The sequence below is a fragment of the Zootermopsis nevadensis genome, unplaced genomic scaffold (genome assembly GCF_977971745.1).
Source record: "Zootermopsis nevadensis isolate Lab colony 2312 unplaced genomic scaffold, Znev_1.0 Znev_ptg000023l, whole genome shotgun sequence".
Classification (NCBI taxonomy): Eukaryota; Metazoa; Arthropoda; class Insecta; order Blattodea; family Termopsidae; genus Zootermopsis; species Zootermopsis nevadensis.
In genome coordinates this window covers 543,067-558,739 of record NW_028259155.1, presented here as the reverse complement: position 1 = coordinate 558,739, position 15,673 = coordinate 543,067, and the positions used below count along the sequence as shown (strand labels likewise).

The following is a 15,673-nucleotide window of genomic DNA, read 5'->3' as shown; positions in this document are numbered from 1 at the left end:
TTTCACAGTCGTAAAAGTTGTTGCAAATTACAATGAGTATCTGAATTTCTTCAGAAAGGCAACTATGCCAGCTCTGTTACCAAGCTTAACAATATCATGTGTACACGGAAGATTCAGGTATTCGGGTGAACAGAGGTAATATTTGTGCTGAAATTAAAGCCATGTGATGAGCCATATGAATTAGCAATTGATCTAATTGCACAGTTACCGCCCATGAAATACAGTCTGATGATTATAGCATACTCTGTAATAAACCACAATGTATTGATCAGATTAGGGATGTCCACAGAGTTTGCAGAACGTTATAAGGTTGTAGGGTAGACAGTTCATAAAATACGATTATTCTTTAACAAATTATCTGTTGCAGTACTGAAGCTGAGAGCGGCAATTTAATTTGGAACACACGTTAAGTGTTCATTCAAATGCGAAATTGGTGGAATGGGGAAAGATTTCGAAGCGTGTTTTACATGCAGGGTAAACGAAGAATTTTTGAGGGGCAGTATGTAAAAACACGAGACAAGCAAGTAGCTTATAATTTTACGAAAATTGAAAAGAAGATGGCGGTCTTCTGGGTTGTTGCGCCGTGTAGTCTGGTAGAAGTTTTGTCAAACTACGCGGCACAACAACCCATAAGACTTCGCGTTTTCACAGTGCAATCTCCTTTAAAGAAATATAATTCATCCTTGCCACTGTTTCGAAGGACTCGTTGGCTGTCGATAAGTTATAAGTTTGTGCCTCTTCTCGTTGATGAGGCGAGGTTTCCGAGTTCACTCCGTTCTAGATAACTCATTCGATATCTACGAAGGACTTTGTTATTCCATCGCATGCAGGCTGCAGAATCGCCTATTGTCGGTTGTCAGCGAATAATTATTAAATTCATTCGCAGTTAGCGTCCGAGCGACTGTCACAATCTTCTAGTTAACGCGACCACCTCTTGGCGTTGGTCGATGAAGCCCTCTTCTGTAATTCTTTCCATAAGGAAACTCCATGGTCACTCACCCAGCGGATGCAGCGAATTGGGTGGCCGCTGACCTTGAATTTTTCCAGTAAAAAGTCTTTCTACATTTATGGGAACGTGATTTATCTAACATGAACCGGTTAAGTTGGTTATCTAGAACTGACCTTTTGACACGAGAGTGAAAACACCCCCTCTCCCCCCAACCAGCTGTTTGTTGCATTCGTGCGTGGCGTCACAACCTGTGATCGGCCTCTCAGTTTGACCTCAGACCGCAGATATCTTGACAAGTGTTAGCTAAAAGTGTGTAGTGGTTTTACGTAATTAGTTGCCAGACAAATGGAAGGAAATATCACTTCACTGTGGTTGATTTTGAATGACGTGTCGACATATTTGTTTGTAATAAAATGTATTAACAAGATTTTAATTGACAGTAATGGCGAAACTTTCGAGATATTACACAAGTGACGTTCTGTCGCCAAGAAGACGCCTACAGATTCCTTGTTTGCAATAAAAAAAAAATGAACAAGCTGCATATAGAAGAAGCCTTTAGAGTGACTTATAAGAAGCTGGAGGGACATCCACCAAATACAGAAGGAGTTTTTGTAAAACGTCATTGCAGTGTTAATTCAGAGGGAAAAGAACTTCATTCTAGTGTCTGGAAGGTCTGCGGCCTTCCTGGTAATTTTGCAATAGGAAGATGAGTAACAAGGGCATATGCTCAGTTTCATGCCAGCAGCGACATTTGGTTAATAATTACAGCTTATGTTTCGATCCATTGCACGAAACGATATATTTAATTTGAATGTCTGCGGTCTTCATGAATCCAGAGATCTTCACGAATCAACTGACTGTGGTTTTACACATCACCGAAATTTCAATAAAACAATTTTTTGGCTGCACCGAAACCGAATAAACTGTTGCTTTATAGCAGAGAAAGGAAAAAATGCAAATAATTAGGCTCTCGGGTGAAAAACAGGAGCATATAACCGGGGATTTGGGGGGGGCGGGGCCCTCGGAATTAACCAGAGTTGAAATCTACGTGCATGTAGTGCATACCTGGAGCTGAATACGAAAAACAATTGATGCAAGAAACCAGAGTAGGACATAATTTTAAATAAGCGTCCGCACGAGCCAAATGGACCATCTTCGTCTCTGTGTTGGCCGGAGGAAGATGCGGAAAATTACGTTCAATCGTGTCTAAGTAAACTAAGTTCGGTCGTTTGTACGCATTTAAGTCTAAATTTAAACAGATGCGAGCGACGTTGTTCTCTCGAGGCTTGTGACTGATTCATTTCACAAAAATTATCATTGGATACTGTAAATTATCTTAAGTTACATTTCATATAGCCGACGTTTCGGGAGTTGGCTGTACACCAACAGATTCTCACGGCAGACATGTTAATATCAGAAGACAGCGTGTTCCTCCGAATTGTTGACATCTGCCTACAAGTCCACAGGACATTACAGTCCATAAGGACAATATCAGCATGAAATAAATGCACCAGTGAAATGACAGGCAATCACCTGAAGACTGGAGTAGTCATCTCCGGAAACGTCGTTCAGTATTCGCCAGACAATGGACAGTATCGAACAAAATTATGTCTTAGCCGTAAGAAATCGTGCAGGCCTACAACATTTGTTAATTCATTAGCTGCAAAATATAACTATTTCTGAGACTATTATCAATAATAATTGGTAATAGCTTATTTACCATAAAATGTGGGCGCACTGGAAGGATCACATTTCTTTGGAGTTCTTATTGTGTTGTAAGACATTTTCACACAAGCTTAACCGTACAATGAAAAAGTAATCGCCTTCTTCTGATGCAAAGTTCACTTCTCTGTTATCTGTTGTTTTTCCTCTGCGCCCTTCCCTCGTTGCAGCCTCTCTGTGGCTCGTATATATGGACCAAGAAGTTCTCCGCGCGGACCAGAAAGGGCTCAGCTGTGAGCACGGGCGTTGGCCACTTTTTCGCAAGTTTTTATTTATTTTTAACTCAAAAAGAAATTCCATTTCGAATAGTCGTGAACGAAATAACCGAAAAGAAGTCTTCAGCTTCCAAGAAAGACGTAAGGAGTGAACCCAACTAAATATTCGCGAAAGGTGAGTTTCGCTTTCTCGTTCTTTGTAGATTTATTTGGGGGCACAGAGATTAATTTAATAATATTTACACGAAATTAAAAGTATAATAAATCGGGTTTTCCTTGCAATAATCAAAACTGAAGATTGTTAATCCTTTCGGAACGAACGAGGACATTGACGTCGGTGTATTGCGATAGTCTCGGTTCACATTTTATCCATCGTCTGTTGTTTCTCATAACACGACGTTTCGGGGACTGGATCTGTCTCCGTCATCAGGTAAAATAAGTGGGAGAAGGAGTTAGTCCCTTAGAAGGAGACTAGCTTCTTCTAAGGGACGTTGTGTTGAAGAGAAAACGTTGCTCTGTCGGGGCTCTAACCCATGATGTCACCGAGACTTGTTTGTGGGTGGAATTGAGTCTCACGACTGTCACGTGGTCAGAATTCTATCATCTGTAAGCTGAATACATGTTAATTCTCAGACACCTGTTGCATGAGATTGCTTGCCCTCCAAATTAGGCTGTATCCCCGGGACGGAAGGAAATAATGTTTCAAGAGTTCTACGATTTGATTTTGTTTGAAATTATTATTAGTAGTTCCTTATCATATGGACCTATAAAGATAATTATGCCCCAAAACAATTTAACTCAATTTACGCTAGTCGTTATCTCGAATTATATAAATTAAACCTGGATTGATCCAGTTGCACACTCTGTCTAAATCGTAATGTAATTGAAGTTTATGTCTTGTATAGTCAGCCTGGAGTCATTTCTTCCTGCTTGAATAATAAAAAAAAAACAGATTTCGTAATTACATGATTAATATTTTATATTTAGAATGACAGAGTACTCGCAGTGTTGCTGAGCGGATTGAACATTGCCCTTGAAAAAATTACCCCTTAACCTAAAATCATTTGCTTTTACAGTAAAATGTGCTTAAATTATTTTGAAAGGTTTTAATAATGATTTTACTCAATCTTTCTGTATGAATGTGAATGGCTGTGGGGCCCATTGTCTTCCTCGGGTTAGTCGGGCAACAGATTTCTTGCATTCTGAAGTGCGCTGTGCAGCGATAATAAACTGAGAAAAGAACGTAGTTTAATATTTCCGCGAGAGCTTCATTTGTGAAACCAATTAACAGAATGTATAAAAACAAAAGGAAAAGTTTTAAATGAATTTATATTTACAGTTTTTAGCGGCGATGCGTAATATAAAGGCAAGTTAAAATTAAATATTCTTGAGAAGGCGAGTAAGAAGTTTAGATGAAACGGGAAGACCAGATTTCTTTCTTTCGGTCGAGATTACAGGAACAAAGACAATATAAATCCCGAAAGTCTGTCTGGGTTCGAATGTCGGTGTGTTAAGATGGTTTATGAAGTCCTTATTTCTGGCGTAACGCACATCTCACAAGATGACACGTTCCGTGGCTGTAAGAAAGACGTACTAGAAACATTCATTTGCACGTGAACGAAATTTACTTAATTTTAAGTGAAAAAACTCGGGCGTCGTAGTTAATGGAGTCTCGCGTCCTTAAAGCCCTGAAAATATATTTACGAAACTTAGAATTAATTAACTGCATGGAGGACTCTTCCCTGAGAAGCTAGAACTGGATCCACCGATTATGGCCGCTGACCTTGTAGGGAGTGCCCAGTATGCGGACCACTCAATGAAGTCAGTACAGTCTGTGTAGAAGCCTTGATATTGTAGTCTTGTGACTGTGCTAAGGGTAGGTTATAGAAGGTTGGGTTGGATAGTCCTGGAGAATTCCATGAAAATTCCTGGATAAATCCTGGAAGAGTCCTAGAGTAGTGTCGGATAAGTCCTGAAGACGTTATGAGAAATTTCTTGTCATGGAGAATTGCTGGAGAAATCCTTTAGAAGTGCTGGAAGGTCAATTGGAATTCCTTAAGCGGCGGAGGGTTTGATCCTATGCGGGTCGGTTATTTTGGATTCGTTTAAGTTTGATTGGGATAAGTTTCATTGGATTAGGTTGCGTTTTGGGTTAGGTTAAGTCAAGTAAGTTGAGGGTAGATTATATAAGGTTGTTGTTTTACGATGGGTCAGTTTGTCCTGGAGAATTCCTATCGTGTTCATCGGGTGGTCATTGGGATGTCCTGGACAAGTGCTGGAGAATCCTGGAGAATCCAGGAACATTCCTGAGTTTGTCTTTATTTCATGGTGGTTTGCTTAGAGTTTATTCATCCCATGTCTTACGTTTATTTCTGTGTGAGAAACTGGAATCTTTATACCAGAGAAGCAAAAGATTTACCTTCTACCAAAGCAGGATTTCTACTCTCACGTTGACCCAGAGCAATTTTTATTTCAAATTGCAGTGTAAACTGAAGTAACAAGATGTCTCGCATCCGTGTTGCTGTCATTGGTGCTGGGCCTGCAGGTTTGTGCGCTGCTCGCCATCTTGCTGCTGACAGCGCCCATTTTGAATTTCAAGTGTTTGAACAAGCGGGAGAAGTTGGCGGCACGTGGTGTTACACGGAGTTTACGGAAACTGATGAATATGGCGTCCCTATACATTCCAGCATGTATAGAAACCTAAAGTGAATACATTTCTTATTGCCTTCAGTAACGCTAATAAAATATTTCGTACCTTTCCATTATACGCCTGTTTACCACAGGACTGAGGTTTACAGAAGAATTCAATTCGTGCATATCATAATATTTTATAGTTTATTATTATTTTTGTAGAATTCAGTCGTGTAGTGAATATCTAGAGGCAGGACTACCGCGGTTTAACGTCCGCAATGGATATTTGTCTTCGTCATCGCATCTACCGTGCTCTGGATGCAATTGCGAAGACAAAAATCTTCCAGCATCTCATCTAGTAGAACCGCTCACCTGCAAATTTTATAACACAAAACACTAATTCACTGCAATCTATGTATGTTCTAAAAATATACAATATTACCGGGATAGCTCAGTCAGTATAGTGACTGGACGATCGGGGTTCGATCCCCGACGGGGGCAGAGGATTTTTCCTCTAGCCTCTGCGTCCAGACCGGCTCTGGGGCCCACCCAGCCTCCTCTACAATGGGTACCGGGGTCCTTTCCCGGGGGTAAAGCCGGCCGGGGCGTGATGCTGACCACTCACCCCCATCTAGTGCCGAGGTTAAGGAAGAGAGGAGCTATACCTCCTCTCCCCCCAAGCGCCTACATGGCGTATAGTGGGACAAACTTTACTTTACCTTCGGTTTAATTAATTTTTAGAACGAATGCACTTAAACGGTACATTTTCAGTATTCGGTGACTAAGTGACAAGGGAAATTATGTGGTTTAGGAAAATCCCATGATTTCTTTCGTAAATACGCTCTGCAAGCGATGAAGTATTTATTCCATTATACCAATCACCCGTTTACAATGTTCTGTTCGTAGGTTTATTTTACATACAAATTATCTTATTACTTACAGCGCCATTCTGATAACGAGACCGGAAATTTCGATAGTCACTGCTTTCAGTTTGCTGAAATGGTATTTTAACGATAATTCTATCTTATGTCTTTATATTAACATAATTAGTTTCTGAATCGGAATAATACAAGTAGAAATGAGTCTGTGTTCATGGAATGTTCCATTATTTATATGCAGATCCAAGTTCTTCTGCTGTACGAGTGTGTCACGTTTTATTTTAGTTCAACTGGAGCTCTACAAAAAGATTTATTATCTCGTTAAACAAATATGCAGTAAATCTGCCGCTATTTTAATCAGTTCAAGGTCAGTTGCTGGAAACTTGCTTGCTGTTCATTTTGTGTCTGTCCTGCGATATAGCGGGTGTTATTTCTTGTTTGTTGATGTAATATTTCTACTTTCAGGACGAATATTCCTAAGGAAATAATGCCGTTTCCTGATTTTCCATTTCACGAGACAGAAACCTCTTTCGTGCATCACACCGAAGTTCTCAAGTACCTCAAAGGATACGCTGAGCATCGCGACTTATACAAACACATCAGAGTACGTTTTTTTCATTAACGTTGTTGTTATATTTCTCTAGATCCACCTCAATTAATTACCGCTGTCTCCTCTTAATACGATATCAGTTTTGCTTTTTAAGACGCAGACTTCCATACACCCTTGTGGAAATGTCCCTTTATTCTCCGAATAAGCCGTCATGGTGAGTTTGTGAACGTGCATTTAGGTCTGGCACGCTAGTGGTGTTTAAAACACAAGCGATTTTCCTGAAATTACATCTGATATTTAGTTTCTCATTTTCAAAGTAAATGTTTTTTTTAAAATATTTTATGATGCTTTCAGATTATACAGCTTGGAACGAAATTCGAGCACATTTTGCTTTGTGTATTTTGTGATGCCGTATCAAAGAAGCAAGCCATTTAGCGTCGGGTGTGATTTTTGAACATATGACAAAGCTGTTGCAATTGGAGGAACAGTTCGTAGGCTTTTAGATCGCTTGATACAGTGAGAAAACCCTTTGACAGAGACAGACTCGAGTCTCCGAAACGTCGTATTCTTTAACAAAAATCAAGACAATGGATAATGTCCACAGAGTTCGATGTCTGTTTGTCGTGACAAACCTCCAGATTTATTTTAAATGGGAAATCGTCTAGCTTATGGTCAGACTCGTACATGGCGTAGGTGAATTCAGTCCCTGGTGGTTTCAAATGAGATTCGTGGTGGACGAAGTGGCCTGGAGCAGGTTTTTCCCTCAAACTCATTTGTCACCGTCTCCTGAGGCGTACGATGGCCCTAACGAAGGAGCACGTCATCGGACTCTAGGTCCTAAGTTAGGGACGCCACACGACACACGGCGGGGTCAAACTGAAAACAGTTTTAAGTATGTACGTCATTTACATTTAAATGTGTCCAGACACAAGTTCCTGAAATGTCCCAGTGAAATTTTTGTTACTCCCTTTAAAAAATAATCTTACGATCTTCATTCTTTCTTGTTTAGAACCAGTTGTTAGTTGTTGATTCTCTTTGTAATGGCGATTTTATTTCCGTCGAAGCTTCGAACTGTCGTAAATAAGGTGACACCCGTTCCTGTTGACGGTGGGAGAACGTCGTGGTCAGTCTCGATTCAAGACCTGGAGACGAAGAAGCGAGAGGAACTGGAATTTGATGCTGTGATGGTCTGCAATGGGTAAGAGCAATACTCTTATATTGACAACTTGTAAAACTTCTGCATTTTACCTTGCAGTCTAAAGCTATATATTAGTGTTTCATTTACATTAATTAATTCTGCCAGATTAAGAAATTTGTGAATACGCTGTTTATAAGATTATGTATAAATCATCTACACAGATACAGTTGTGCCAAAATATCTCACATTCTTGTGTAGTAATAAATGGCTATTTGATGTTTTACACGCCAGTAATTATTGACTACAAAAAAATTATCTCTATGGTCAAACTTGACCGTCGTGACCCCTTTCGGGGTTTTCTTGCGAAAGTACCACGGTGGTTTCGCCTTGCCTTCCGTGGTCAGTCTTTGCCCACCAGATTGGAAGAGGAGACGCGGACAAACATCGATGCCTTCAGTGGGACTCGAACCCAGGCGCACGAGGTCCGTGCCTCAGACCGCGTGGCCACTGCGCCGGATAATTATTGTCTACGATCAAGCAGAATTAGTTCCATTGAAGAAATGATGTCACTGTCTTTTATTAATATATATAAATATTATTATTAGTATTGACATTATTATTCTCATACTATAAAGTTGTTTCTCACAGTGAAAGGTAACAAATTACAACGTTTAAAAACATTTCACCCGTCCATCGTGTTCTTGGTCTGCCAACACTTATTTTCTCCTTAGAATTGTAAAGGAAGAGTCGTTTAGGTAGTCTGGTTACGTTCATGTTGATAGTAATTCCTTTTCTGTTGTATCCTCTCATTCAAATTGAGAATCTCCAGTTGTTGACGTATATTTTCGCTACGATGATTTACATTACGTAGAAATCTCATTTCACTCGATTTTGTCTTCATCTTCTCAGAACGATTTAGAGACCATTTTCCACAATTCAGTTTCTAACACAGTGGCCAACTCTATCAAGTTACGTCTGAATGGGATGCTGACATTTCCTCTCTCATTACCGTGCATTCATTAGGATTTAAGAAGGATGAACGGAACATCAGAAGTAAATAGTAGTAATAATAGAAAAAGTTAATCCATTTAGGCATTACTGTGCACCGTACATACCAGAAATTGAGGGAATCGACGAATTCAGAGGATCGATCCAACACAGCAAAGCCTACCGATCGCCCGAAGCGTTCAGAAATCTCCGCGTCGTTGTCCTAGGAGCGGCCTCCTCTGGGGCAGACATCGGGATGGAGTTGTCGGAGGTAGCGGGCGAGGTAAGATTCTCCTGCTTAAATGCAAATGATTTGCTGTTTGTCCAGTTGATTCTACTCGAGAAACACTTGACGGATTTGGATGAAATTTAGTACAGTGGTTGTACCACTAGGCACGTCCTCAAAACCAGACTTTGGAATGTCCTTCGGGCGGATGACGAAAGTCGTCAGGTGGACATATTGCGGCCCTGCGATCTGCCGGCCAAAACGGGAAGTATCGATGTCGGAAATTACGCTTGTACAGAACTGACATCAGTGAAATGCAACTACTTCTTTCCTTCCTCACTTAATAATTGAAACTGCGTGCCACGAAGAGAGAATCAGAAACCGACGGGGCTCTTTTAGGTTACATTGAGTTTTGTGGTTCTACTCTGTCAACGGGTTAAAATCCACCACACTAATACAGACGCTGTTACGACATAAGTTACGAAACATAATTTATTTTAGCATGAATCATAAACGTCACATTATGATGTAAAATGATTCCACTGCTATTTGTCAGACACAGTATGATTTGTTATCAAACTATAACACTTTATCGCATTCAACACATATTTGAATTTGGATTGCCTGCATTCTTTTATTGACATATATTGTGTTACAGTTTTAATCTTTATGTGCAGATCGTAATTTTATTTAATTTCAGGTTTATATTAGCCATAATTTACCCGAACCTCTGTTGTACTTACCATCAAACGTAAAACAAGTACCAGGAATCAAATCGGCCTCCAGGGAAGGATTCACTTTCCACGATGATTCCACTGCAGAAGCTGACGCTCTGATTTATTGCACAGGTAAGCTGAGCGGTACTGAAGTTGCAAACGAACGGGAACAGAATTATTACGGTGAGCATAACGAAAGTAATTATTATTTTGCGGGGACGTAGCCTGGTATCGCCTTGATGATGAAACGTCGGTCATATCCTAACAGATTACACGGCACAACATACTTTTATACTAGACGCCATGGCAACCTGAAATATCACCATCACCAGGTAATTAGGTATTTGCAATGTACGACGTCATCGGTTACGATGCTAATAATTCATAACACGGAAGGCCCGAATTTGATGTGAAAGCTGTTATAATATTGAGACGTGTTCAATATTCGTGTCCCTCCGACTTCCAGGCTACAGGTTCGAGTTCCCTTTTCTGACTCCGGAGTGCAAGGTTCGAACTGAGGGCCGCCGAGTCATGCCCCTCTACAAGCACCTGATTCACACCGAACTTCCGAGTATTTGTTTCGTGGGTTTGCCCTTCAAGGTTCTACCTTTCCCGCTGTTCCATTTTCAGGTAATTGAATTCATTTATTCAGAAGGCGACTGAGAAGTTGCGATACATTCAGTGACGAACGTAGTTTCCAGATGGTGGTTCTCTATAATCGACTGGATTCGATGAGCTCTTCTCAGGCGATCGGTGGCCATGTTAATGTGGAAAGAGTTTCGAACGTTTCGGAGACTTTATATGCCTCTGTCATCAGGGACGAATACCCCGTATTATAAATGGATTTAATCATTAACCATTTTCAGTAATTATACCAACTTTCATGAACATATTTTGACTGTAAAAGAATTCGAGAGCTGTTCGTATGTAGTGCGTCCTGTGAACTGTATTCTTGCCAACAGATACAATATTTTATGAGGACCTTGGATGGTTCCATCAAACTGCCCAGTAAGGAAGAAATGGACGAGGAGGCGGACAGGGATTTTCAGAAACGACTTGCCTTGGATATGCCTCCGTCTTGCGCACACGAAATGGGATCTTTGCAGTGGGACTATTTCGCAGAGTTGGCCGACTGCATTGGACTCAAAAGGCTTCCACCCGTGGTGAGAATGGTGTACGATTTTGTGGCTGACCGGAGAAAGGAGGACCTCGTGCACTATAAAACTGAGAGCTACACCGTGTTAGACCACGGACATTTCGAGAATAAACACGTGTCGCCTTGAGAATCGAGCGAAGGCAAACGAAATTAACTTTTGCGAAATGCAGAAACAGATATATGCCCTGTATTTGTACTGTCAGCGAAATCCGAAGGGGTCCATATTTATTACGTCTTATCATAAGTACTCCTGCGATTAATATTTGCTTTGAGATAGAAAAATATAGACCATCCTCCTTTCACGAAAATTACAAAATTTGTTATGAAATGGGAGAAATTTTAACTAGGTTTTAAATAAAATAATAAAAAGCCCATTAATATTATACGCCCTAGCCCCTTTTCATCCGTCACGAATATGTAACGGTTGATTCGGAACCTTGCTGATACCTTATCTTCACTCAAAACGAGCCGCTTAATAACCACCCCGGTGAACGTCTCTTGGGTTTCGTGGACTGGATTCGCGCGGAGTCCGCTGGCCGTTGTACATCCCGAAGAACGGAGACAGATCGTGACTCGTGCCCGCCACTGCCGACCAAATACGGGGGCCGTGCAAGCGATTCGAGGGTATAGCTCGAGGCTACGGGTACAGGACATGGGAAATTCGTAAATGTTCGTGATTCTGAGCTAATATTGAATGATTTTGGAAAATAAAAACTTTTGAAAAATTGCTCAATTCCTTATACGCGGGAGCATAGATTATTATGCTGTGCGAATGTGTGAAAGGTTATCTACAAAAGAAAATCTGAAGGAAGTACAAAATAAACTGGCCTCCATATTAATATTTTAAAATGTTATCTCACTATGATATTTTATTGCATATATACAACATCTCTTGCCAGGTGTAAGTACAGTCTGAGCACAGCAAAAGAATGTCACGCACAATACCAACATACACAAAATGAAACATTCATTTTCGTGAATATTTTTAAGTGTTCAACGAAATCCTTTATTCAGAATCGTATGCGCTTACAACTACGTGTTGGTATCTTATGTACAATATCATTTATATTACAGTATGTACAAAAATAAATTACACTGTTATACAAAGAAGTGAGCTATGTCCCGGGTTCATGTCCTGAAGGCCAGTACAATGTAGTATACTACAACAGACAATTGTAATTCGAAGGTACTCCTAGATCGAGTGCTCGTGTTCAGTCTCGATGACTCTTGCAGACTAATGCTGCTATACACTTTGGTTTTATCCCCATGCTCTTCATCAACATAATTATCTTCGTCCCTTTCGGACGTTTCGTCCGCCTCTCCTTCAGATTCCGTTTGCCCGGGCTTCTTCCTTCGATGTGGTTTTGACTTTCGATTATGACATGTGCTTGTTTCTTCGTATGGTTTGCTAATGTTTGGGTAACGCGACTCGACGTTTTCTGTGCCCTGAAACAACATAAAGGTTAATTCATTAGCGTATTTAACACAAGTAACCACGAAGCATACAGAAAGGTATGACGTCATAGTTCTGTGTTTGCTGGGTGTTACGTGGCTGACAACCACAATTAACACTAAATTGTCCCTCAGAGATAACGAAATTTGCCAGATATGACATTCGGTGTTTCGCTTGAATGAAGTTCCTCGGATTTACTATCGGCCTACACTGGAACTTACCGGTAAGAGTGTGGGTTTCTTCATCCAGCACAAAGGTTTGAAGCTCCCCTTGCGCGTTGTTAACTGGAAACTGCTGAATTGGTTTTCCCAGTCGTAAGTTACGAGCCGATTCTCCAACGTCATATCTGCCAGGTCGGTGGGAGATTTAATCCGGACCGGGCTCGAACCCCTGCGACGGAAAATTGTGCAGACAGATTATACAAAAACCAAGAAATCTCTTAAGTGATTACAGATACTGGTAACAATATTGAAAAGATGCATCCTGCAGTACACACATCGTGTGGGCATAATAAGGTTCTCATTGTCCCCATACGATCCCTGCCAGAACTAATATCTGCATGATCCGGCGTGTACCGCAGACTGTCTGAAATGTCCGCGTTCTCTACCGCGATCGCGATTTCACGATCGTCCTCTGTATCATCCTACATGTGCCAGGCCGTCTGTACAAAGACCTGGTTCGACAGACCGGGTGAGGCACAGACCGCCTCATGCAGAGACTTGTGAGAGAAAGAGAGAGTGTCAGACAGATACCTGGTGGGTTAAAGAAAATGTCATACAAAGACAGGGTGAGACAGAGACCGTTTCAAGCAGAGGCACGTGAGGCAGAGACCTGGAGATTCAGAGACCGAGTCAAGCAGAGACACGGTGAATCACACACCGTGTAGAGCAGACATCGACGAGGCACACACCGGTCTCAGCTGAGACTGTGTGAGGTAGAGAGTGTCAGAGACCGGCTCTGGCAGAGACTGGTTCTGATAGGGAAGGGTCAGGTCAAATTTAGAATAAAAATATTTCCAATTTTTTTCGAAATTTTAGAAAAATCAAAAAGCGCTGCAAATCTTCCGAAAAGCGCACATAACCAAGAATTTTCGAAAAATTCTGAAAAAATTAAAAGTTGAATATTTTCAAAAATTCTTAGTTTTGTGCGCGTTTTGGACGATTTCCTACGTTTTTCGATTTTTCGAAAATTTTCGAAAAATTTGAAAATCTTCAAAGGGGTGCCCCTTTGAGAAATTTCAAAAATTGTCGAAATTTTCAAAAAATCGAAAATGGTTGCAAACGGCATGAAACGCAAAGATAAAAAAGAATTTTTGAAATTTGAGACAAAAATTTTGAAAACGAAATTTTTCAAAAATTCTTGGTTTTGTGCGCATTTTGAACGGTTTCCTGCGTTTTTTGATTTTTCGAAAAAATTGAAAAAATTGATCAAAATTTTCTCTTCACTATCCCAGCCAGGACCGTCTGTGCACGTCCCGGTCACTGCCGGACTCGCTCCCTGCAGGATACGTCGTCTGTATCACCCGACATCTGCCAGGCCGTGTGGAAAGACCTGGTTCGGGTGAGGCACAGACCGAAAGCAAGGGGAGAAGTGTGACACAGACAGAGTAAGGCGAAGACGTGGTGAGTCACAGAAAATGGGAAGCAGAGCTCGGGTGAGGCAGAGACAGAGTCAAGCATGAACAGGCTGATGCACATACCGTATCAAGCAGAGACGGTAAGGCACAGGCCGAGTCACACAGAGACCCTGTTAACCAGAGACGGAGTCAAGCAGAGAACTGGTGAATCACACCGTGTAAAGCAGATACCGGTTGAGGCACAGACAGAGTACGGCCGATTGGACGATTTCCTACGTTTTCTGATTTTTCGAAAAATTTGAAAATCTTCAAAGGGGTACCCCTTTGAGAAATTTCAAAAATTGTCGAAATTTTCAAAAAATCTAAAATGGTTGCAAACGGCATGAAACGCAAAGATAAATAAGAATTTTTGAAATTTGAGACAAAAATTTTGAAAACGAAATTTTTCAAAAATTCTTGGTTTTGTGCGCATTTTGAACGGTTTCCTGCGTTTTTTGATTTTTCGAAAAAATTGAAAAAATTGATCAAAATTTTCTCTTCACTATCCCAGCCAGGACCGTCTGTGCACGTCCCGGTCACTGCCGGACTCGCTCCCTGCAGGATACGTCGTCTGTATCACCCGACATCTGCCAGGCCGTCTGTGGAAAGACCTGGTTCGGGTGAGGCACAGACCGAAAGCAAGGGGAGAAGTGTGACACAGACAGAGTAAGGCGAAGACGTGGTGAGTCACAGAAAATGGGAAGCAGAGCTCGGGTGAGGCAGAGACAGAGTCAAGCATGAACAGGCTGATGCACATACCGTATCAAGCAGAGACGGTGAGGCACAGGCCGAGTCACACAGAGACCCTGTTAACCAGAGACGGAGTCAAGCAGAGAACTGGTGAATCACACCGTGTAAAGCAGATACCGGTTGAGGCACAGACAGAGTACGGCCGATTGGACGATTTCCTACGTTTTCTGATTTTTCGAAAAATTTGAAAATCTTCAAAGGGGTACCCCTTTGAGAAATTTCAAAAATTGTCGAAATTTTCAAAAACTCGAAAATGGTTGCAAACGGCATGAAACGCAAAGATAAACAAGAATTTTTTAAATTTGAGACAAAAATTTTGAAAACGGAATTTTTCAAAAATTCTTGGTTTTGTGCGCTTTTTGGACGATTTCCTACGTTTTCTGATTTTTCGAAAATTTTCGAAAAATTTGAAAATCTTCAAAGGGGTACCCCTTTGAGAAATTTCAAAAATTGTCGAAATTTTCAAAAAATCGAAAATGGTTGCAAACGGCATGAAACGCAAAGATAAATAAGAATTTTTGAAATTTGAGACAAAAATTTTGAAAACGAAATTTTTCAAAAATTCTTGGTTTTGTGCGCATTTTGAACGGTTTCCTGCGTTTTTTGATTTTTCGAAAAAATTGAAAAAATTGATCAAAATTTTCTCTTCACTATCCCAGCCAGGACCGTCTGTGCACGTCCCGGTCA

General features: G+C 40.9%; 2 protein-coding genes across 5 annotated transcripts in view; one reads left to right on the top strand and one right to left on the bottom strand.

The window, feature by feature from the left end:
- Nucleotides 1-12,278, top strand: part of LOC110834102 (uncharacterized) — a 42,992-nt gene extending 30,714 nt beyond the window's left edge. The window contains exons 1-8 of one of the 3 annotated variants that reach the window (XM_022072931.2): nucleotides 2,882-3,061; nucleotides 5,370-5,591; nucleotides 6,861-6,999; nucleotides 8,010-8,143; nucleotides 9,176-9,353; nucleotides 9,997-10,144; nucleotides 10,479-10,642; nucleotides 10,975-12,278. In XM_022072931.2, the coding sequence (XP_021928623.1) occupies nucleotides 5,389-5,591; nucleotides 6,861-6,999; nucleotides 8,010-8,143; nucleotides 9,176-9,353; nucleotides 9,997-10,144; nucleotides 10,479-10,642; nucleotides 10,975-11,295 (1,287 nt within the window). In that variant the 5' untranslated portion in view covers nucleotides 2,882-3,061; nucleotides 5,370-5,388 and the 3' untranslated portion in view covers nucleotides 11,296-12,278. Of the gene's footprint in view, nucleotides 1-2,881; nucleotides 3,062-5,369; nucleotides 5,592-6,860; nucleotides 7,000-8,009; nucleotides 8,144-9,175; nucleotides 9,354-9,996; nucleotides 10,145-10,478; nucleotides 10,643-10,974 lie in introns of those variants that run through there. The other 2 variants (XM_022072932.2, XM_022072933.2) reach the window with 2 other exon arrangements.
- The window catches only part of olf413 (DBH like monooxygenase olf413), a 248,509-nt gene continuing 244,839 nt past the window's right edge, over nucleotides 12,004-15,673 (bottom strand). For both annotated transcript variants that reach the window (XM_087354359.1, XM_087354358.1), the window contains exons 10-11: nucleotides 12,843-13,011; nucleotides 12,004-12,614 (exon numbers count right to left, since the gene is read on the bottom strand). In XM_087354359.1, the coding sequence (XP_087210485.1) occupies nucleotides 12,297-12,614; nucleotides 12,843-13,011 (487 nt within the window). In that variant the 3' untranslated portion in view covers nucleotides 12,004-12,296. The remainder of the gene's footprint in view (nucleotides 12,615-12,842; nucleotides 13,012-15,673) is intronic.